Source organism: Schistocerca cancellata, chromosome 6 (genome assembly GCF_023864275.1).
Source record: "Schistocerca cancellata isolate TAMUIC-IGC-003103 chromosome 6, iqSchCanc2.1, whole genome shotgun sequence".
NCBI classification, from domain to species: domain Eukaryota; kingdom Metazoa; phylum Arthropoda; class Insecta; order Orthoptera; family Acrididae; genus Schistocerca; species Schistocerca cancellata.
In genome coordinates this window covers 147,685,324-147,708,584 of record NC_064631.1, presented here as the reverse complement: position 1 = coordinate 147,708,584, position 23,261 = coordinate 147,685,324, and the positions used below count along the sequence as shown (strand labels likewise).

Here is a 23,261-nt window from a genome sequence, read left to right as displayed (position 1 = left end):
GTTGCTGTGTTTGGTGTTTTTCCATTGTGTCTAACTGTTGCTGTGTTTGTTTCTGATTTTGTTCCATTGTGTCTAACTTTTGAAGCTTTTGTCCCATTTGTTGCATTAATTGTAATAACAATGCACTGGTGTCTGAAACATGTTCCTCAGTGCTTTTCGGCAGTGAATTTGCAGCGGCAACATTCACATTTTGACAAGCGGAAAATGTGTCTTGACTCATTTGAGAAAACGGTGAGAACCCAAAACCTGAGTCTACAGTATTTGCAATATTGTGTTCTGTCATTCCCGATTCCTGAGGCGAGCTGTTGCCGACCGATCGATCGATAATGCTTCCCTGTCCACTACCTGTTTCACTGTCTACTCCATTATTTGACGCCCGCTCCATTTCCCTATTCACAGTTACCAAATTACTACTTTGAATATTAGTTAATTCATTACATGGTGGCGTTAACACACTGCTTTCGTCTTCACTGTCATTTCTTAGTTTACTTTGGAGCCTAGTGTTACGTTTTTCACACGCCATTATTGTCACAATATTTCACACGACAACACAGAAAAACACAATTTGAAGAGCCAAAATAGGGGAACACATTAACATAGCACTGAAAATAATATCTAGTTAATTGCAAGCGCAGCTGCGAAATACTTGGTGCAAATCTACATGCATGCTACAACTGTTTTACTGTACAAGAATGAAAAACTACAACTACAAAGGAAATTCTCTCTACAATTACATGCTAGCAATAAACAAAAGCTACACTAATTACACAAACTAGAAGAAAATATCAGAAGATTCCAGTGAAGTATCCTGGCAGGGTCGCCATATGAAACGTCCCCTTAGAACAATTTATACAAGACTGTGCTTAAACTGACACACAATTTTTTTTTAGCGCAACGCAATCTGACTTTCAGAAATCCCTACAAAGGAATGGCCCTGACTAACATTAACCTGTACCTTTCACAAATCACTTACCTCACAAAAAATCTTCGTTACTCGAACTACTGCAATACAGCGAGCGCCACTACTGCCAGCTAAATAAAAGATTCAAACTACGGAAGTCACTAACTACTGATAGGGATAGTTAGCAAATGAAAGATTTTAATAGAGAACAAACAATGTATTTACCTTAATAGTCATAATATATATAGCAGTTCATAATATCCAGTATAACAAATTTCAAAACTCCGCCATTTCTCTCCCCACATCCACCACTGCTGGCGGCTCACCTCCAACTACGCAACGCTACGCGCTGTTCACATCCAGCTGCCGCTGCCCAACACTACAATGGCAGACAACAATGCAAACTAGCCACAGACTGCACACAGCACAGCCAGTGATTTTCATATAGAGCGCTACGTAATGTTGCCAATAAGAAAACATAAACAGCCTACTTACTTAAAGAAAACATAAACAGCCTACTTACAATGGATATAATTAGTTATTATATTATTAATAAATTGTGATACTAAAAGATTTGTGTATGTGAAACCCTTGTTTATTATAAGGCAGGGAGTGTAGATTCTAATGTGATGGGGCTAAATAAAGAAATAACAACCTAAACACCTTTAAGTTACTATCACATGTACTATAAAGAAATACAAGTAGCTACCAGTTTTTCATAAAAAAAAGCTGTAGCATAATTTCTCAAATGTCACGCGTACTGGAGGTAATTCATAGCTGAAACATGCAGTAAAAGATATACGCGTAAAAACATTACAGTAATGATTCACACTATTGCTTCATAATTCGTAAATCTTTGCCACACAATGTTAAGGCCATATATGCGTAACAACATTACATTAATGATTCACACTATTGCTTCATAATTCGTAAATCTTTGCCACATAATATTAAGGCCAAACTTTTAAAGTCAAAATTTTACCTCAGTCACGTGGTTTGCGATAAGAAAATAATTCTTTAGTTTTTTTTTGCAACTGAAAGAAACTAATTTAGGTTTTCTAGTAACATAAACAATTTAGATCTTGTTACAGCAAATTTAGCTTATAGCAACAGTTCTCAGTGACGGCCACGTCTCGGATGCATTCATTACAAAGACGCGTACAGTTCTACTGGACTCCCTATTGCCAGTAGTGAAATGAGACAGTCAGCTACGGATCTATCAAGCAGTTCAGCGTCGGCAGTGGTTCAAACGTCGACCACTTCATGTATCACCACAGAAAAAATTCGTAGATGTGACAGCCGGCGATCGCCCAGTCTTTACAACCCAGCGATAAGTGTGTCTGTTGCTCAGGTAGGATAACAAGTGCGTCAGCAGTCTCCGATTGAACACTAGGTGACGTGCACCACTTATTCGGGTACCTGCAGATAAGATCCTATTCGTTGATCTTGTGTGATTCCAGCCGGAAACCGATGTGCAGAATTTCATCACTCGAGACATAACTATCGGGGCAGTTGGAAAGACCACCATGGTTGAAAGAGGAATCACTCTTGAACAGTGCAGACTGCGAAGTTTAGCACTGCAATGCTGCAATGGGTGATGTATTTACAGCTGAACTCAGGGTACAGAACAGTCTGTCCTCGTCGGCTGCACACGTTGTACACTCCTGGAAATTGAAATAAGAACACCGTGAATTCATTGTCCCAGGAAGGGGAAACTTTATTGACGCATTCCTGGGGTCAGATACATCACATGATCACACTGACAGAACCACAGGCACATAGACACAGGCAACAGAGCATGCACAATGTCGGCACTAGTACAGTGTATATCCACCTTTCGCAGCAATGCAGGCTGCTATTCTCCCATGGAGACGATCGTAGAGATGCTGGATGTAGTCCTGTGGAACGGCTTGCCATGCCATTTCCACCTGGCGCCTCAGTTGGACCAGCGTTCGTGCTGGACGTGCAGACCGCGTGAGACGGAGACGACGCTTCATCCAGTCCCAAACATGCTCAATGGGGGACAGATCCGGAGATCTTGCTGGCCAGAGTAGTTGACTTACACCTTTTAGAGCACGTTGGGTGGCACGGGATACATGCGGACGTGCATTGTCCTGTTGGAACAGCAAGTTCCCTTGCCGGTCTAGGAATGGAAGAACGATGGGTTCGATGACGGTTTGGATGTACCGTGCACTATTCAGTGATTCAGGAGATCGCTCCCCACACCATGATGCCGGGTGTTGGCCCTGTGTGCCTCGGTCGTATGCAGTCCTGATTGTGGCGCTCACCTGCACGGCGCCAAACACGCATACGACCATCATTGGCACCAAGGCAGAAGCGACTCTCATCGCTGAAGACGACACGTCTCCATTCGTCCCTCCATTCACGCCTGTCGCGACACCACTGGAGGCGGGCTGCACGATGTTGGGGCGTGAGCGGAAGACGGCCTAACGGTGTGCGGGACCGTAGCCGAGCTTCATGGAGACGGTTGCGAATGGTCCTCGCCGATACCCCAGGAGCAACAGTGTCCCTAATTTGCAGGGAAGTGGCGGTGCGGTCCCCTACGGCACTGCGTAGGATCCTACGGTCTTGGCGTGCATCCGTGCGTCGCTGCGGTCCGGTCCCAGGTCGACGGGCACGTGCACCTTCCACCGACCACTGTCGACAACATCGATGTACTGTGGAGACCTCACGCCCCACGTGTTGAGCAATTCGGCGGTACGTCCACCCGGCCTCCCGCATGCCCACTATACGCCCTCGCTCAAAGTCCGTCAACTGCACATACGGTTCACGTCCACGCTGTCGCGGCATGCTACCAGTGTTAAAGACTGCGATGGAGCTCCGTATGCCACGGCAAACTGGCTGACACTGACGGCGACGGTGCACAAATGCTGCGCAGCTAGCGCCATTCGACGGCCAACACCGCGGTTCCTGGTGTGTCCGCTGTGCTGTGCGTGTGATCATGGCTTGTACAGCCCTCTCGCAGTGTCCGGAGCAAGTATGGTGGGTCTGACACACCGGTGTCAATGTGTTCTTTTTTCCATTTCCAGGAGTGTATAAACAGTGATAAACTCCACCGGGGACGCATCAGAGATGACTGTGTAATGTTTTTCAAGGTAGCGGCTCCTAGTTGTTAGCCGCCAATGACTTTTGAACCGCTCCACACAATCCCGAAAGTGAAATAAAACGCTGTTAACGTCGCCTGCTCTGTAAGAAGTAATGGGCCGACGGCATCCCTTTGTGGTCATCGAGAAGATGTCATATTACAAGATGTCGAGCAAGTAACCCATCCTTATCGAAAAATAATTAAGGACAGTTGTTGAATGTGATCTCCACTATGCGATTCACATAACTGAATACAATGTCGCATGTTATCATACTCATGTTATAACATATGTCCAGGAAAATCTAATATCATCTACGAGGGCGCACTGAAAAGTAATGCCTCCGAATTTTTTATGTGAAAACTCTTAAACCTATTTTGCGTAAAACAAACGTTATTAACATTCCACGTCTTTAGTCTTCATGCCTATATATCTGTAGCCCTTTTGCAGTTAGAGGGCTCCAAATTGTAGCGTGTAACATGACAGTGTGGAAGTAACTACGTCGGCGCGTGAGAAACAGCGTACTGTAACCGATTTTCGAATTTGAAGAGTCCATCCACACAAGGAGCACGTTCTCTTTCAGCGTGACAATGCCAGATTTCATACGAGCGCTGCGACATTTGCAGGGATCCGATGCCCCTGATCCACTGTCATCGATCATCCAACACACAGTCCCGACTTGGCCCCATCCGATTTACACATGCTTCCGAAACTTAAAGAATACTTTGCCGGACTTCACTTCGATAGTGACGAAGCGGTGCAACTAGAGGTGAGGTTGTAGCTCCGTCAACAATTCGAATATTCTACAGTAACGGTATTATTGTTTTGCTCCTCTAACGGAGTGCTACAGTACTATGGCGCGGGGACTTCATTGTGTACCAGGACTGCAGACATATACCTGCAAACAAACAAAAAATTAACTACGTTACTATTTTCTCGAAGTGATAATTTCAACTTTTCAACTATCCCTCACAATATATTGAAATGTTCTTTCCTATAACGTGTCACCCACTGCATCACTTTTGAAATACCCTGTACTTTCTACCTTCTTTGTCAGAAACACATTGTGCACTGTCGATTGTACAGAAATGAACCGTTCTCATGCTACAAAATGTCGTCATCATCAGAAATAACTGTAAGAATAAGAATCGTGCCATGTATCGTCCGTCTACAGAACCATATCCCGAGCATGACAATGCCTCCTTTGCTGGTTAGCCCCCGCTCTCCTCCCCTAACACCATGTAAGCGTTAATTAAGAAGCTACTAACTGACTTGCAAAGCCGCCCTTTCTGTCGCGCACTGTAACAAAATAAATAACGCAAGGAAGGTTAGAAAGCCAAGAACGGTAATACAGTACACAGATAAAGGAAAATGCTTCACGATTGTTAGCAAGCGGGCCTCTTACAAATGATTCCGTTCAACATGACTACTTCTATTAATGCATGTGGTATCTCATTGTGGTTAACACATGCAAAAGCCGTTGAACACTGTTCGCATTGCAAATTCCAAATCGCCAATATAATACCTGATTTAGCATTTAGGTATTCATGCTACCCATAACCCGATCTTATCCTTTTGAGGCCCATTTTACAGACATGTGTGAGGTTCGATCCCAGATTTATTCGCTTCTATTTACCGACCCACGATAAAGCAATGCAGATACGTATATTATGTATGGTGCTGCATAATCCACTGCCCGGATAGCAGAACAAATACGCAAGAAAATCTTCGGAAGAGGCGTCGTCCTAATCAGAAGAAAATGGTAAATACGAGTATACTATATGATCAAAAGTATCAGGACAGCCATACCTCGTGCGAAATTGCGCACTAGATGGACTAAAGGCAGAGCCATCTGTATAAAAGATGTCGGGGAGTAGTGAGTTGTCATCAGAGAAATAGTAACTCTAGAAAGGTTCGGTCGGGACAGCTCACTGACTTCCAACGTGGACTAGTCATTGGATATCACCTGACTAACAGATTCATCAGGGACGTATCAACCATTTTTAAGCTGCCAAGTCGACTGTTGGGGATGCGATTGTGAAGTGGAAACGCGAAGGAATAATCGTAGTTAAACCAACACCAGGCTGACCTCATATACCGACAGACTGGAAATGGCGAGCATTACGGAAGTTGGTTGTAAAGAATCGCATGAAATCAACGAAAGGAATCAATCGTGAATCCCAAAGTGCTACCAGCAGCCCGACTAGCTCAACAACTGTGCGTGGAGAATTAAAAAGAATGGGGTGCAATGGTCGATTGGTTCAAATGCCTCTAAGCACTATGGGACTTAACAACCGGGGTCATCAGTCCCCTAGAACTTAGAACTACTTAAACCTAAATAACCTAAAGACATCACACAGATCCATGTCCGAGGCAGGATTCGAACCTGCGACCGTTGCAGCAGCGCGGTTCCGGACTGAAGCGCCTACAACCGCTCGACCACAGCGGCCGGGTGCAATGGACGAGCAGCTCCACATGAACTACACATTTCAGTGGTCAGTGTTAAGCAACGGGTGAGATGATGTAAAGAGCGATACCACTCCACAATGAATGACGAGGAACGTATGTTTTGGAGTGATGAATCAGGCTATACCCTATACAATCTGATGGGAGGGTTTGGGTTTGGAGAATACCTGGAAAACGTTACCTGCTCTCGTGTAGCGCCAAAGTGAAGCATGGAGGAGGTGGTGTCGAGGTATGGAGATGTTTTTCGTGGTTAGTTTGTGGTTCTCTTATTGCATTTACTAAATAAAAAAGTGCGGAGGTATATGAACACATCTTACAGCATTGTGTACTACGTACAATAGAGGAACAATTGAGAGAAGGCGACTGTTTGTATCAGCTTGACGATACATCCCGTCATGAACCAGCATCTGACCTGAACCCAACTTGAACATCTTAGGGATGAGCTAGCACGTCGACTTCACTACAGACCTTAGCGTCCAGCATCGCTACCTTAGGTACCAGAAACATCTGAACGTTCTCAGAGACTCCATAGATGTACCAAAAATACTACGAATTTATGAAAGAAAGACTACTCATAAGGCGTGATGTCAAATTTAAGAGAAACTCGTTTGATTGGTTTCCTGAGGCAACCGTGTAACGAATCAAGAGTAAACATTACTGGAAAAAATAGTAAAAGTGATGTTAGTGAATAACGCAACCAGCTACAAACGATTTTACAGTGCTTTCATTTTACACATACAAACGGTTTCGGTCCTCCAAGCCCATCTTCAGAGGACTAATATTTCCAGTTACATGAGCGTTGTCAACAGCAGCATGTCGTCAGCTCCAGCACTGCACAAGAATATTTGAATATAGAGTGCCACTTTTACGTTGTTTCGATGATGAAAAAAGCTATTATGCTTACATTTATTTAGATATGAGGTGATACAGTAGCAAACACTTACATGTGTTCCGGTAGACGGTGATTCGTCTTGCCACGCTCCCAAAACACTTCCAGGGCAATGTACGAGTTGTATTGTGAATAGCACACACATTTTATACACATCGCAGTGGCACGTAAAATACACTTCAGAATATTTGTCACGCCAGTCTGGGCTTCGCACATGTGCTTTATACTCAGTGTTTTTATTTACAAAGCAAAGAGCATCCCCTAAATAGAGATATCATTGTTTTCTTATTGGGCAAAGATCTGAACTAAGTAAAGAAAATATGTTGAAGGTGCAACATGTTAAAAAAAGAAAAAACTTTTACTCCAAGAATGAACTTATTATTTGAAGACTCTAGAACAAATAATGTTCAGGACATTTGTTAATCAACTGGTAGCAGAATTTCAACGAAACATTGTAATAATCAGAGTACATATTGTAATTTATACATATATATACACATATCTATCTTATGTACATAAATTCTGATGATAGTTAAAGTTTATAAGTTAATTGAAAGCAACACGAAGCTAAAAAGTTAGAGTGTGAGAGGTGGTCAGCGTAATAGCTTAATTTTAGAGTTTGGATTTAATTAATTTCATATCGGCGTCATACACAAATATTTTCAAACATAAATATATGAAAACTATACTTATGATTATTCTTAATAGGTGTAAAAATGAGGAATTTTGTTATTGGGGTGTTCAGAGTAGTTATTTATTGTTTGTATTTAGATCTCTCCTTGTTTTCTACTATTGTAGTTGTTATGAGATTATGTGGTGCAGGTGTTATTCTTTTCCACTGAGAAATTCTTGTTTAAATTTCTGACTGTTAGGGGTACGTTTTATCTTTAATATATATGAACATTTCAAGGAACTTATGTAGAAATTGTTTATTACATAACTATACTTGCTCATTTAGAATGCGTTGGGGTAAAATGAAGTTTGAAGATATATTTCCACTTCTTCCAGGAGAACCATTTTCATACTTTGTTGGTGGTATGAGTATCTATAAGTTGTCTTTAATAATATAAACAAAGTGCCCATGTTGATACATGTGAGTGGCGATTGCAAATTTGCTCAGTTTTTTTATTCTCAAGGCGCCCATATCATCGTCGATTCTAATATGAAAGCTTATGCCGATTCGGCCGAGATAAAACCTGAATCGGTTGTCACAAACAATTTTATGAATTCCTGACTTTTCAAGGCCTAGACGGGTTGCTTTGATGCTGTGTATTATATGGTGTTGGGCAGTGTTATTGGTATGGAAACTTTGTTTTATCTCCTGTCTTTCGGAAAAAAAATTGCCACTTGATATAAGATTCTGACTAGGAAAGGAATGCATGCAAATATTTTCTTTTCTGCTGTAGGTTGTGTATTTACTGAAGGTAATTGTATACCTGCAATTTTATTATGGTTCAAATGGCTCTGATCACTATGAGACTTAACGTCTGAGGTCATCAGTCCCCTAGAACTTACATCTACTTAAACCTAACTAACCTAAGGACATCACACACATTCATGCCCGAGGCAGGATTCGAACCTGCGACCGTAGCGGTCGCGCGTTTCCAGACTGTAGCGCCTAGAACCACTCGGCCACTCCGGCCGGCTTTTATTATGAAGGTGGTCAATTATATCTAGCTTATATCCATGGTCTAGGGGTAGCGTCTTTGATTCATAATCAAAACGTCTTCGGTCCCAGGTTCGATCCCAGCCACTGGCTAAATTTTGATAAATAATCAGCATTGGCGGACGAAGACTTCCGGCATAAGAAGTCAGCCTCATTCTGCAAACGGCCTTGTCAAAGAGGGCGGAGGAGCGGATAGAGGTTCAGGGCACTCTCTTGTCCTAGGGGTGGGAAATTGCCCCTAAAGGCGGAAGAATCAGCAATGATCAACGACATGAGGATGCAGAAGGCAATGGAAACCACTGCATTTAAGACACTTAACGTGTATCCACAGGGCATGTGGCCTGTAATTGAAGAAGTGTCATGATGATCTCTCCATTGGCAAAAGATTCCGGAATAGTCCCCCATTCGGATCTCCGGGAGGGGGCTACCAAGGGAGAGGTTACCATGAGAAAAAGATTGAATAATCTACGAAAGGATAACGTTCTACGAGTCGGGGCGTGGAATGTCAGAAGCTTGAACGTGGTAGGGAAACTAGAAAATCTGAAAAGGGAAATGCAAAGGTTCAATCTAGATATAGTAGGGGTCAGTGAAGTGAAGTGGAAGGAAGACAAGGATTTCTGGTTAGATGAGTATCGGGTAATATCAACAGCAGCAGAAAATGGTCTAACAGGTGTAGGATTCGTTATGAATAGGAAGGTAGGGCAGAGGGTGTGTTACTGTGATCAGTTCAGTGATCGGGTTGTTCCAATCAGAATCGACAGCAGACCAACACCGACAACCATAGTTCAGGTATACATGCCGACGTCGCAAGCTGAAGATGAACAGATAGAGAAAGTGTATGAGAATATTGAAAGGGTAATGCAGTATGTAAAGGGGGACGAAAATCTAATAGTCATGGGCGACTGGAATGCAGTTGTAGGGGAAGGAGTAGAAGAAAAGGTTACAGGAGAATATGGGCTTGGGACAAGGAATGAAAGAGGAGAAAGAATAATTGAGTTCTGTAACAGGTTTCAGCTAGTAATAGCGAATACCCTGTTCAAGAATCACAAGAGGAGGAGGTATACTTGGAAAAGGCCGGGAGATACGGGAAGACTTCAATTAGATTACATCATGGTCAGACAGAGAGTCCGAAATCAGATACTGGATTGTAAGGCGTACCCAGGAGCAGATATAGACTCAGATCACAATATAGTAGTGATGAAGAGTAGGCTGAAGTTCAAGACATTAGTCAGGAAGAATCAACACGCAAAGAAGTGGGATACGGAAGTACTAAGGAATGACGAGATACGTTTGAAGTTCTCTAACGCTGTAGATACAGCAATAAGGAATAGCGCAGTAGGCAGTACAGTTGAAGAGGAATGGACATCTCTAAAAAGGGCCATCACAGAAGTTGGGAAGGAAAACATAGGTACAAAGAAGGTAGCTGCGAAGAAACCATGGGTAGCAGAAGAAATACTTCAGTTGATTGATGAAAGGAGGAAGTATAAACATGTTCCGGGAAAATCAGGAATACAGAAATACAAGTCGCTGAGGAATGAAATAAATAGGAAGTGCAGGGAAGCTAAGACGAAATGGCTGCAGAAAAAACGTGAAGACATCGAAAAAGATATGATTGTCGGATGGACAGACTCAGCATACAGGAAAGTCAAAACAACCTTTGGTGACATTAAAAGCAACGGTGGTAACATTAAGAGTGCAACGGGAATTCCACTGTTAAATGCAGAGGAGAGAGCAGATAGGTTGAAAGAATACATTGAAAGCCTCTGTGAGGGTGAAGATTTGTCTGATGTGATAGAAGAAGAAACAGGAGTCGATTTAGAATAGATAGGGGATCCAGTATTAGAATCGGAATTTAAAAGAGCTTTGGAGGACTTACGGTCAAATAAGGCAGAAGGGATAGATAACATTCCATCAGAATTTCTAAAATCCTTGGGGGAAGTGGCAACAAAACGACTATTCACGTTGGTGTGTAGAATATATGAGTCTGACTTTCGGAAAAGCATCATCCACACAATTCCGAAGACGGCAAGAGCTGACAAGTGCGAGAATTATCGCACAATCAGCTTAACAGCTCATGCAGCGAAGCTGCTTACAAGAATAATATACAGAAGAATGGAAAAGAAAATTGAGAATGCGCTAGGTGACGATCAGTTTGGCTTTAGGAAAAGTAAAGGGACGATAGAGGCAATTCTGACGTTACGGCTAATAATGGAAGCAAGGCTAAAGAAAAATCAAGACACTTTCATAGGATTTGTCGACCTGGAAAAAGCGTTCGACAATATAAAATGGTGCAAGCTGTTCGAGATTCTGAAAAAAGTAGGGGTAAGCTATAGGGAGAGACGGGTCATATACAATATGTACAACAACCAAGAGGGAATAATAAGAGTGGACGATCAAGAACGAAATGCTCGTATTAATAAGGGTGTAAGACAAGGCTGTAGCCTTTCGCCCCTACTCTTCAATCTGTACATCGAGGAAGCAATGATGGCAATAAAAGAAAGGTTCAGGAGTGGAATTAAAATACAAGGTGAAAGGATATCAATGATACGATTCGCTGATGACATTGCTATCCTGAGTGAAAGTGAAGAAGAATTAAATGATCTGCTGAACGGAATGAACAGTCTAATGAGTACACAGTATGGTTTGAGAGTAAATCGGAGAAAGACGAAGGTAATGAGAAGTAGTAGAAATGAGAACAGCGAGAAACTTAACATCAGGATTGATGGTCACGAAGTCAATGAAGTTAAGGAATTCTGCTACCTAGGCAGTAAAATAACCAATGACGGACGGAGCAAGGAGGACATCAAAAGCAGACTCGCTATGGCAAAAAAGGCATTTCTGGCCAAGAGAAGTCTACTAATATCAAATACCGGCCTTAATTTGAGGAAGAAATTTCTGAGGATGTACGTCTGGAGTACAGCATTGTATGGCAGTGAAACATGGACTGTGGGAAAACCGGAACAGAAGAGAATCGAAGCATTTGAGATGTGGTGCTATAGACGAATGTTGAAAATAAGGTGGACTGATAAGGTAAGGAATGAGGAGGTTCTACGCAGAATCGGAGAGGAAAGGAATATGTGGAAAACACTGATAAGGAGAAGGGACAGGATGATAGGACATCTGCTAAGACATGAGGGAATGACTTCCACGGTACTAGAGGGAGCTGTAGAGGGCAAAAACTGTAGAGGAAGACAGAGATTGGAATACGTCAAGCAAATAATTGGGGACGTAGGTTGCAAGTGCTACTCTGAGATGAAGAGGTTAGCACAGGAAAGGAATTCGTGGCGGGCCACATCAAACCAGTCAGTAGACTGATGACAAAAAAAAAAAAAAAAAGAATCCATTACTCTTAATACTTCAGTAGACACTTGCCAAGCGGCTTCCTATTATGTAGCGGCCAACACACGAAACAAATCATCGGAAAGGAAACACAGACTTTCCAGTTAGATTATTCATCTAAGTAAGTTTACTTTGCCCGCCCGGCTAGCCGTGCGGTCTATCGCGCTGCTTCCCGAGCAGGAAGGCGTCCCTGTCCCCGGCACGAATCCGCCCGGCGGATTAGTGTCGAGGTCCGGTGTGGTGGCCAGCCTGTGGATGGTTTCTAAGGCAGTTTTCTGTCTACCTCGGCGAATGGTGGCTGGTTTCCCTTATTCCGCCGCAGTTACACTATGTCGGCGATTGCTATGCAAACACTGTCTCCACTTACGAGCACACCATAATTACTCTACCATGCAAACATTTGGGATTACACTCGTTTGGTAGGAGGCGTTCCCGGGGGTGGGTGGACTGCTGTGGCCTGTTGCAGGGTTGTGAACCACTGAGGGCTAGGGCGGGACGAAGCCTCTCCATCGTTTCTAGGTCCCCAGTACAATACACAATACAACACACAAGTTCACTCTTACGCTATTTCATAACATATACGTGATATCAGGGAGCGAAAGGCTATTTACAATTTGTACAGAAACCAGATAGCAGTTATAAGAGTCGAGGGACATGAAAGGGAAGCAGTGGTTAGGAAGGGAGTAAGACAGGGTTGTAGCCTCTCCCCGATGTTATTCAATCTGTATATTGAGCAAGCAGTAAAGGAAACAAAAGAAAAATTCGGAGTAGGTATTAAAATCCATGGAGAAGAAATAAAAACGTCGAGGTTCGCCGATGACATTGTAATTCTGTCGGAGACAGCAAAGGACATGGAAATGCATTTGAACGGAATGGATGGTGTCTTGAAGGGAGGATATAAGACGAACATCAACAAAAGCAAAACGAGGATAATGGAATGTAGTCGAGTTAAGTCGGGTGATGTTGAGGGTATTAGATTCGGAAATGAGACACTTAAAGTAGTAAAGGAGTTTTGCTATTTGGGGAGCAAAATAACTGATGATGGTCGAAGTAGAGAGGATATAAAATGTAGACTGGCAATGGCAAGGAAAGCGTTTCTGAAGAAGAGAAATTTGTTAACATCGAGTATAGATTTAAGCGTCAGGAAGTCATTTCTGAAAGTATTTGTATGGAGTGTAGCCATGTATGGAAGTGAAACATGGACAGTAAATAGTTTGGACAAGAAGAGAATGGAAGCTATCGAAATGTGGTGCTACGGAAGAATGCTGAAGATTAGATGGGTAGATCACATAACTAATGAGGAAGTATTGAATAGGATTGGGGAGAAGAGAAGTTTGTGGCACAACTTGACGAGAAGAAGGGATCGGTTGGTAGGACATGTTCTGAGGCATCAAGGGATCACCAATTTAGTATTGGAGGGCAGCGTGGAGGGTAAAAATCGTAGGGGGAGACCAAGAGATGAATACACTAAGCAGATTCAGAAGGATGTAGGTTGCAGTAGGTACTGGGAGATGAAGAAGCTTGCACAGGATAGAGTAGCATGGAGAGCTGCATCAAACCAGTTTCAGGACTGAAGACCACAACAACAACAACGTGATATCTTATTCGATCGAAGAAAACAATCATGTCAGTCGTCATTAACGCCATCCGAGGCTTAAGCAAAAATGGTTCAAATGGCTCTGAGCACTATGGGACTTAACATCTATGGTCATCAGTCCCCTAGAACTTACAACTACTTGAACCTAACTAATCTAAGGACAGCGCACAACACCCAGTCATCACGAGGTGCTTAAGCAAAGGGGCACAGTATCACAGCATATTCTGTAGCGGAATGTAACATATTTCCGTTTGACTAATGACGATCGAATAACTTGCCAAGTGTAGACACCTTGGTCTTTATGTATTCGCAGAGCGGATGATGAGAAACCACTCTCTCTAAAGTTGGTTCCAGCGTCAGCAAAAGCACTTACCGTGCATCCTTTTTTACACAAAATTACCTATATCGTTGTTAGTTGAAGACCTACAACAATCCCAATTTTTCTCTAAATAAATCTACTCTGCTTATATTGTATGATATTCTCAGACCGATAACTTTTAAACTTTAACGTGTAAAATTTTTCAAAAGGAACCGAGAGGAGATAGTTGCTTCTGAACTGTTGCTAAATTTCTATAGCTTTATTAAACTACAATATCACAGTGAAAGTTGGTTCAGTGCTTTTAAAATTTTGAAAAAGTTGAGCGGTTCAAAAAGTAAAAGAGATCGCTTTATGAAAACCTCTACGAATAGTTTTATAACCAACTGAAACTAATTCCAAAAGTACAAATTTAGAAGCTTAATATTACACGCTTCTAAAATTCTCGTAAAACTTGATTTTTGAACAAATTAATTAACGGATTGTGCTGAGACTTGAAATCACTGATGTCGGCTTAGTTCTACATCTAACCAAGTTTTATAACAATATTTAAACTTTTAATTTTACATAATATTATTACACAATCTCTTATTTCGTCCTGTTCACAGTAAGTGTCAGGCTCTGCTGTTCTGATTTTGGCCGAGCAATGAAGAAAAATCAATAACTCGTTCGTCACACTAGACATACCGATAAGGGTTTACTTCTCCACAATCTGTCAACCTATTTGTGACAAGCAAGAATATGAACGTCATCGGTGTTATTAATCAGAATCAAAATTAATAAAAATGAAAAGGACATTTAAACATGAGTATGTAGTACGTGCATGGCGAGTCCTAAGCCTTGATAAAATGTGAAGGGATGTACTTATTAAAAAACGGTCGGAACAGACACGAGTAACACCAAACAGTTTCGAAACTTCCTGGCAGATTAAAACTGCGTGCGGGACCGAGACTCGAACTCAGGACCTTTACCATTCGTGGGCAAGTGCTCTACCATCTGAGCTACCCAAGCGCGACCCACGACACGTCTTCACAGTTTTAGTTCCGCCACTACCTCGTCACCTATTTTCCAAACTTCACAGAAGCTCTCCTGGGAACCTTGCAGAACTAGCACTCCTGGAAGGAAGGATATTGCGGAGACATGGCTTACACACAGCCTGGGGGATGTTTCCAGAGTGAAATCTTCACTCTGAAGCGGAGTGTTCGCTGATATGAAACTTCCTGTCAGGTTGAAACTGTGTGCCGGACCGAGACTCGAACTCGGGACCAAACAGTTTTGCTCAGTGACATATCAGACCAGAGGCTCCCCTCTTTCGCGGCTCCTTTGACGATCGGAAAACTGAGCGCTGAAATACCTGCAACTGGGAACATTACGTTGACATCGCGGGTAGTAACGTCCATGGTCGTAAAGCCCACAGCATCATCTCTCACACATACACGCCACTTCACTGCCATCGGCGGAGGGTTACTGACCGCGCAGTATCAGTTCTACACCATCTGTAGCATTTCAAAAGGATTAGTGCTCTCTTTTCTGGTCTACTTCCATCACACGTTCCTACGTTCTCCGACCGAGGTTCAATTCTCACAATGTCATTATGATGTTAAAAATCCTTTACTTACAGACTTAAGCGTTTAAAGGTATAACCCATAGCCATCAATGCAAAAACATGGCTATGAGCACTATGGGACTTAACATCTATGGTCATCAGTCCCCTAGAACTTAGAACTACTTAAACCTAACTCACCTAAGGACATCACACAACAGCCAGTCATCACGAAGCAGAGAAAATCCCTGACCCCACCGGGAAGCCATCAATGCACCCCACATCCCTACAACATCAGAAATTAGACACATGGTGCGAAGGTCCTGGAAACTGTCGGAAGAGACGTGCAAAAAGTATCCATGCTTCTTACACTACTGGCCATTAAAATTGCTACACCACGAAGATGACGTGCTACAAACGCGAAATTTAACCGACAGGAAGAAGATGCTGTGATATGCAAATGATTAGCTTTTCAGAGCATTCACACAAGGTTGGCGCCGGTGGCGACACCTACAACGTGCTGACATGAGGAAAGTTTCCAACCGATTTCTCATACACAAACAGCAGTTGACCGGCGTTGCCTGGTGAAACGTTGTTGTGGTGCCTCGTGTAAGGAGGAGAAATGCGTACCATCACGTTTCCGAATTTGAAAAAGGTGGGATTGTAGCCTATCGCGACTGCGGTTTATCGTATCGCGACATTGCTGCTTGCGTTGGTCGAGATCCAATGACTGTTAGCAGAATGTGGAATAGGTGGGTCCAGGAGAGTAATACGGAACGCCGTGCTGGATCCCAACGGCCTCGTATCACTAGCAGTCGAGATGACAGGCATCCTATCCGCATGGCTGTAACGGATCGTGCAGCCACGTCTCGATCCCTGAGTCAACAGATGGCGACTTTTTCAAAACAACAACCATCTGCACGAACAGTTCGACGACGTTTGCAGCAGCATGGACTACCAGCTAGGAGACCATGGTTGCGGTTACCCTTGACACTGCATCACAGACAGGAGCGCGTGCGATGGTGTACTCAACGACGAACCTGGGTGCACGAATGGCAAAACGTCATTTTTCGGATGAATCCAGGTTCTGTTTACAGCATCACGATGGTCGCATCCGTGTTTGGCGACATCGCGGTGAACGCACATTGGACACGTGTATTCGTCATCGCCATACTGGAACCTAGCGTGATGGTATGGGGTGCCATTGGTTACACGTCTCACTCACCTCTTGTTCGCATTGACGGTACTTTGAACAGTGGACGTTGCATTTCAGATGTGTTACGACCCGTGGCTCTACCCTTCATTCGATCCCTGCGAAACCCTACATTTCAGCAGGATAATGCACGACCGCATGTTGCAGGTCCTGTATGGGCCTTTCTGGATACAGAAAATGTTAGACTGCTACCCTGGCCAGCACATTCTCCAGATCTCTCACCAATTGTAAACGTCTGGTCACTGGTGGCCGAGCAACTGGCTCGTCACAATACGCGAGTCACTACTCTTGATGGAACTGTGGTATTTTGTTGAAGCTGCATGGGAAGCTGTACCTGTACACGCCATCCAAGCTCTGTTTGACTGGATGCCCAGGCGTATCAAGGCCGTTATTAAGGCCCGAGGTGTTTGTTCTGGGTACTGATTTCTCAGGATCTATGCACCCAAATTGCGTGAAAATGTAATGACATGTCAGTTCTAGTATAATATATTTGTCCAATGAATCCCCGTTTATCATCTGCATTTCTTATTGGTGTAGCAATTTTAATGACCAGTAGTATATTTTCTATGGCTAAATGTCGCTATAATATAACTATTGTAATTTAAATCTACGGAAAATTCTTGTGAGACATATGGCACATGGATACAGTATGTAAGTATATTCATTTCCTACGAAAATAACCAACAAGTGAAAATAGTATCTTTGCATTATTCCAAAGAGCCTCTATGATGAGATCTACCACTGACCATTGATGTTATTGTGATGGTACAATGTATTAACCAAAGTGATACTATCTCTGTTGGTCCATCACGGCCAGGGGACATTGGCTGGTACGTACTCTTCAATGTCAATAAACTTTACCAACAGCTGTACACTTAAAGATATTTTATTTTATTCTGAAAGCATCGAGTTTCGGCAATTTATTCTGCCATCTTTAGTCCCCATACATTTTTTTTTCAAATCAATGAACTTAACGTTGCTGTCACGTCTTTTTATGAAGCATCCGCTCAATGACTGGAATTCACGATATCCAGTTTTATGGCGCTATACGATAAGTTCGTTGCTTTGAAAAAAGCGTATGGGGCCTGAAGATGGCAAAATGAATTGCCGAAACTGGTTACTTTCAGTATAAAGTAAAATAAAGTGTAAGGCTGTTGGTGAAGTTTATTAACATTGAAAAGTGATACTATGTCCATTATTAGGAGCAGACATCTTGAATGAAATTATTTGTAAGAGTCCTGTCTGCCAGCCATCGTCAGGCATTGTCCTTTGTTTGTGTACTGTACTTCTGTTCTTGGCTTTCTAATCTTCCCACTGTAGTGGCACCACTGTTTAGGATAGGGAAAGTTGTTTTTGTGTTATATTCAGAGCACGAGCTACAGCCAGGTGTGGGCCGGATTGCAGTAAGTTACGCGTACCAACAGTTGCGAAGGCAAATAGAGGCCACAGGGGTCTAGAACTAGCGGAGAGGGCGCACACAGTAGTTTCCATGGCGCAAGTCACAGGAAGAAGAGGGCCACTGGCCAAACTAAGTGTTACACATACGTGACACAAACCAGTGCGCTTGGCAAAACAGAGGTGCATAGTCAAGTATAAATAGATGCTGTTTTCTAACGAGATTCATTGAAGTGTGACAGCTCTCCTGGATGGCAGGGCGCATCACACCACCAGCTACACACAGAGCAGATGGGGCACCAGAATCCCAGTCCATGGCGGGTCACTGGCTCGATCCTCTGTGGGCAACATAGGGCATTCAAGTGTGGCAGCTCTCCAGAATGGCAGGGCGTATCACACCGCCGGGCTACACCCAGCAACAGATGGGGCGACAGCGTCCTAGTCCACGCCAGGTCGTCGGTTCGACCCTCTGAGGTCGACGTGGGGTCTGCAACCAGCCAGGGTTGGCCACTCTTAGGCTCGCTACTGTGGGCATTCGTCTCGGCTCCCGACACACGCTGGAGACTTCCGAGGCGAGGGCCACAGATTTGGACACCAGATAGTGGGCGATTGTTCCCGCCGTGTTCCCAGCTACGCCTGTCGAGGAAGAAGCAGCAGCAGGGCCGGCCTACGGCTCTGAGCTGAGCAGTGCGGAGTCAAGAAAGACAGTGGCCACTGAGTCGGCTGCTGGCGCAGCCCTGCTGATGTAATCAGGACTCTGCAGCTGGCATACGAGGCCGGCACGACACAGCGTTGCATTGCTCAGGCTGCTAGGGTGCTTCCTCAGCATTGCGGGGCCTGTGACGCAGACCGAGGTGAACGGAGATCTGTATTGGAAACAAATAAATCATTTGGAAAGTTCCGCCGAGTTTTAATACGGCACCTCCTAGCACCCAACCCACTACATTTGGTGTCAATACGCCACATTTGGCATCTGATACCCACAACTCTACCACCAACAGTCGACATCGATAGATCTAGAAGGCCTGAAATGTCCTTGATGGATTTGCTACTCTGGTTAAAAAATGTTCAAATGTATGTGTAATCTTATCGGACTTAACTGCTAAGGTCATCAGTCCCTAAGCTTACACACTACTTAACCTAAATTATCCTACGGACAAACACACACACCCATGCCCCAGGTCCAGCCGTACAGACCATGACTGCAGCGCCTTAGACCGCTCAACTAACCCCGCGCGGTGCTACTCTAGTGACTGAGGCACTGAGGTCTCTCGAGTGAGGCAGTCTGATGTTACTGCTTCTCTTTTGACAGCAAAATGCTCCCTGTCTCTTGTTATACTGGCAAGTCTGCCTCCTGTGACATCTAGTGGTCAACTCAGCTTTACACTGATACGTAGGTTGATCAGATAATGTAAGCGAAACACTTTTCGTGGGTACAGGAGGTGGTGCGGTCTGTTGGCAGGCGCGCTTCTTCCTGTCGCTGCTGGACGGCGGGTGGCAGCTGCCGAGCCGCGAGCAGATGCTGCGCGACACGGAGGCGGAGGCGGCGGAGCGCGCGGCGGCCGGGCTGTGCGGCCGGCAGTTCCACATGATGGGCGAGCGCCAGGGCCGCTTCTACCGCGAGCTGGCCGCCGTGGGCCGCGTCGCGCCGCTGCCGCCCGTGCTGGCCGCGCTGCACGACGAGAGCAGCCGCCGCTTCCTCGAGGACCTGCCCGGCTACCGCCGGGACGTCTACCGCCTGCTCGACGACCACAACTACGTCCAGCTGCGCTGACACCGGACGGAATCGCGCCCACGGCCTGTAACGTCTGCCTTCTGCTTCTGGGCTACTCGTCAGTGTGCAAATACCGTTTCACGTATCCTGTACGACGCTGTACCACTCTGATACCAATTAAATATAATTTGAAAGCCGATAATTGGTTCCTTGTTGTTGCTGTGGTCTTCAGTCCAAAGGCTGGCTCCACCCCTGGTTCCTTATGTATGTCGTAATATCGTAAAATTCCCAAAATATATTCATTACACTGTTACGTCTAAACTAGATCTTATACCACACAGTCACCTTCAAAGCAGTACCCTTGCGAGCCAATATATCCAACCTAAAGATCTTGTCTCTTTCCCGAACTATCCCGAAAGTCTTCCTTTTTCTTAAAAAAATCACCGAGGTTTACTGTACTCTGTGATTCTGCTTCAATCTCGTCCGTTGTATCAAATCTTTACCAGCTGCACTTGAGTTTCATCTTCGGGAAGAGAAACAAGTCACATTGCCGGCCGGTGTGGCCGAGCGGTTCTAGGCGCTACAGTCTGAAACTGCGCGACCGCTACGGTCCCAGGTTCGAATCCTGCCTCGGGCATGGATGTGTGTGATGTCCTTAGGATAGTTAGGTTTAAGTAGTTCTAAGTTCTAGTTAAGTCCCATAGTGCTCATGGCGGTTATTTGAAACAAGTCACATTGAGTCTGGCGAGCACCATTGGCGGCATCATATGAAAAGACTAAAAAAAGTAAATGTTATGGGGAAATAGGACCACTCACTCGCTCACTCGGTTGGCTTCTTTTGGACGTGATGATGCCACCCTGCTCTCACTACCTACCTCTAGTTCTTCCTGTATTACGCCGCTTCCTTCCATTCAGTGACACACAACACTTTGCAGCCCGAGGTCACCTCACCTTACGATGTGCCTCTAGGCCGTCCAGGGGATTCTGAGCTTTCCTTGTCATACACTACTGGCCATTAAAATTGCTACACCAATAAGAAATGCAGATGATAAACGGGTATTCATTGGATAAGTGTATTATACTAGAACTGACATGTGATTACGTTTTCACGCAATTTGGCTGCATAGATCCTGAGAAGTCAGTACCCAGAACAACCACCTCTGGCCGTAATAAAGGCCTTGATACGCCTGGACACTGAGTCAAACAGAGCTTGGATGGCGTGTACAGGTACAGCTGCCCATGCAGCTTCAACACGATACCACGGTTCATCATGAGTAGTGACTGGCGTATTGTGACGAGCCAGTTGCTCGGCCACCATTGACCAGACATTTTCAATTAGTGAGAGATCTGGAGAATGTGCTGGTCAGGGCAGCACTCGAACATTTTTTGTATCCAGAAAGGCCCATACAGGACCTGCAACATGCGGTCGTGCATTATCCTCCTGAAATGTAGTGTTTCGCAGGGATCGAATGAAGGGTAGAGCCACGGGTCGTAACACATCTGAAATGTAACCTTCACTGTTCAAAGTACCGTCAATGTGAACAACAGGTGACAGAGACGTATAACCAATGGCACCCCATACTATCACGCCGGTGATACGTCAGTATGCCGATGACGAATACACGCTTCCAACGTGTGTTCACCGCGATGTCGCCAAACACTGATATGACCACCATGATGCTGTAAACGGAACCTGGATTCATCCGAAAAATGACGTTTTGCTATTCGTGCACCCAGGTTCGTCGTTGAGTACACCATCGCAGGCGCTCCTGTCTGTGATGCAGCGTCAAGGGTAACCGCAGCCATGGTCTCCGAGCTGATAGTCCATGCTGCTGCAAACGTCGTCGAACTGCTCGTGCAGATGGTTGTTGTCTTGAAAATGTCCCCATCTGTTGAGTCAGGGATCGAGACGAGGCTGCACGATCCGTTACAGCCATGCGGATAAGATGCCTGTCATCTCAAATGCTAATGATACGAGGCCGTTGGGATCCAGCACGGCGTTCCGTATTACCCTCTTGAAGCCAGCGATTCCATATTCTGCCAACAGTCATTGGATCTCTACCAACGAGAGCAGCAATGTCGCTATACGATAAACCGCATTCGCGATAGGCTACAATCCGACCTTTACCAGAGTCGGAAACATGATGGTACGCATTTCTCCTCCTTACATGCGGTATCACAACAACGTTTCACCAGGCAACGCCGGTCAACTGCTGTTTGTGTATGAGAAATCGGTTGGGAACTCTCCTCATGTCAGCACGTTGTAGATGTCGCTACCGGCGCCAACCTTGTGTGAATGCTCTGGAAAGCTAATCATTTGCATATCACAGCATCTTCTTCCTGTCGGTTAAATTTCACGTCCGTAGCACGTCATCTTCGTGGTGTAGCAATTTTAATGGCCAGTAGTGTATATGTGACAGACTATTCTGCCACGGTCCAGTCTGACAACATGGCCTGCCCGTTACAAACGTCTCACTTTGGCGAATTTCACTACCGAGGGTTGGTCGGCTATCGTAACTAGTTCTTTATTATCTCTCTAAACCCATCTATTTGTTTCCTGGTGAAATGTACACTTTATGATCAAGACTGAGAGATGGCGCTCTTCTTTTTGGGCCGGCCGTAGTGTGGCCAAGCGATTCTAGGCGTTTCAGTCTGGAACCGCGCGACCGCAACGGGCGCAGGTTCGAATCCTGCCTCGGGCATGGATGTGTGTGATGTCCTTAGGTTAGTTAGGTTTAAGTAGTTCTAAGTTCTAGGAGACCGATGACCTCAGATGTTAAGTCCCATAGTGCTCACAGCCATTTGAACCATCTTCTTTTTGGCCACGATCCGTGATTCCGCTCCATAGAGCCGTACTGGCCTGATAAATTGTGCAGTTTCACCTTGTTTTCCCTCGTCAATAGTTTGGAAGGGAAAACTGAACTTTCTTTGCATTCTGTAGTCTAGTTCGGTATTCGACCTCTCTGTTATTGTAGTCATTCATATACTGCCCAGTCATATTAATGTGACAATCCGTGAAAAGCCTGATAATCACCTTTCAGAGCGCCAGACGTGCAGGAAGAGGATCAGTGAGGTTCTGGAAGGCATCGACAAGGATGTGGAGCCAGCACGAGTTGGT

The 23,261-nt window shown here is 44.6% G+C and overlaps 1 protein-coding gene across 1 annotated transcript in view; it reads left to right on the top strand.

Annotated features, from left to right (window-relative positions):
* LOC126191537 (uncharacterized) overlaps positions 1-20,345 on the top strand; it is a 174,248-nt gene extending 153,903 nt beyond the window's left edge. The window contains exon 7 of the mRNA XM_049932441.1: positions 19,892-20,345. Within this exon, the coding sequence (XP_049788398.1) occupies positions 19,892-20,203 (312 nt within the window). The 3' untranslated portion in view covers positions 20,204-20,345. The remainder of the gene's footprint in view (positions 1-19,891) is intronic.
* The last annotated feature ends 2,916 nt before the right edge of the window (positions 20,346-23,261 follow it).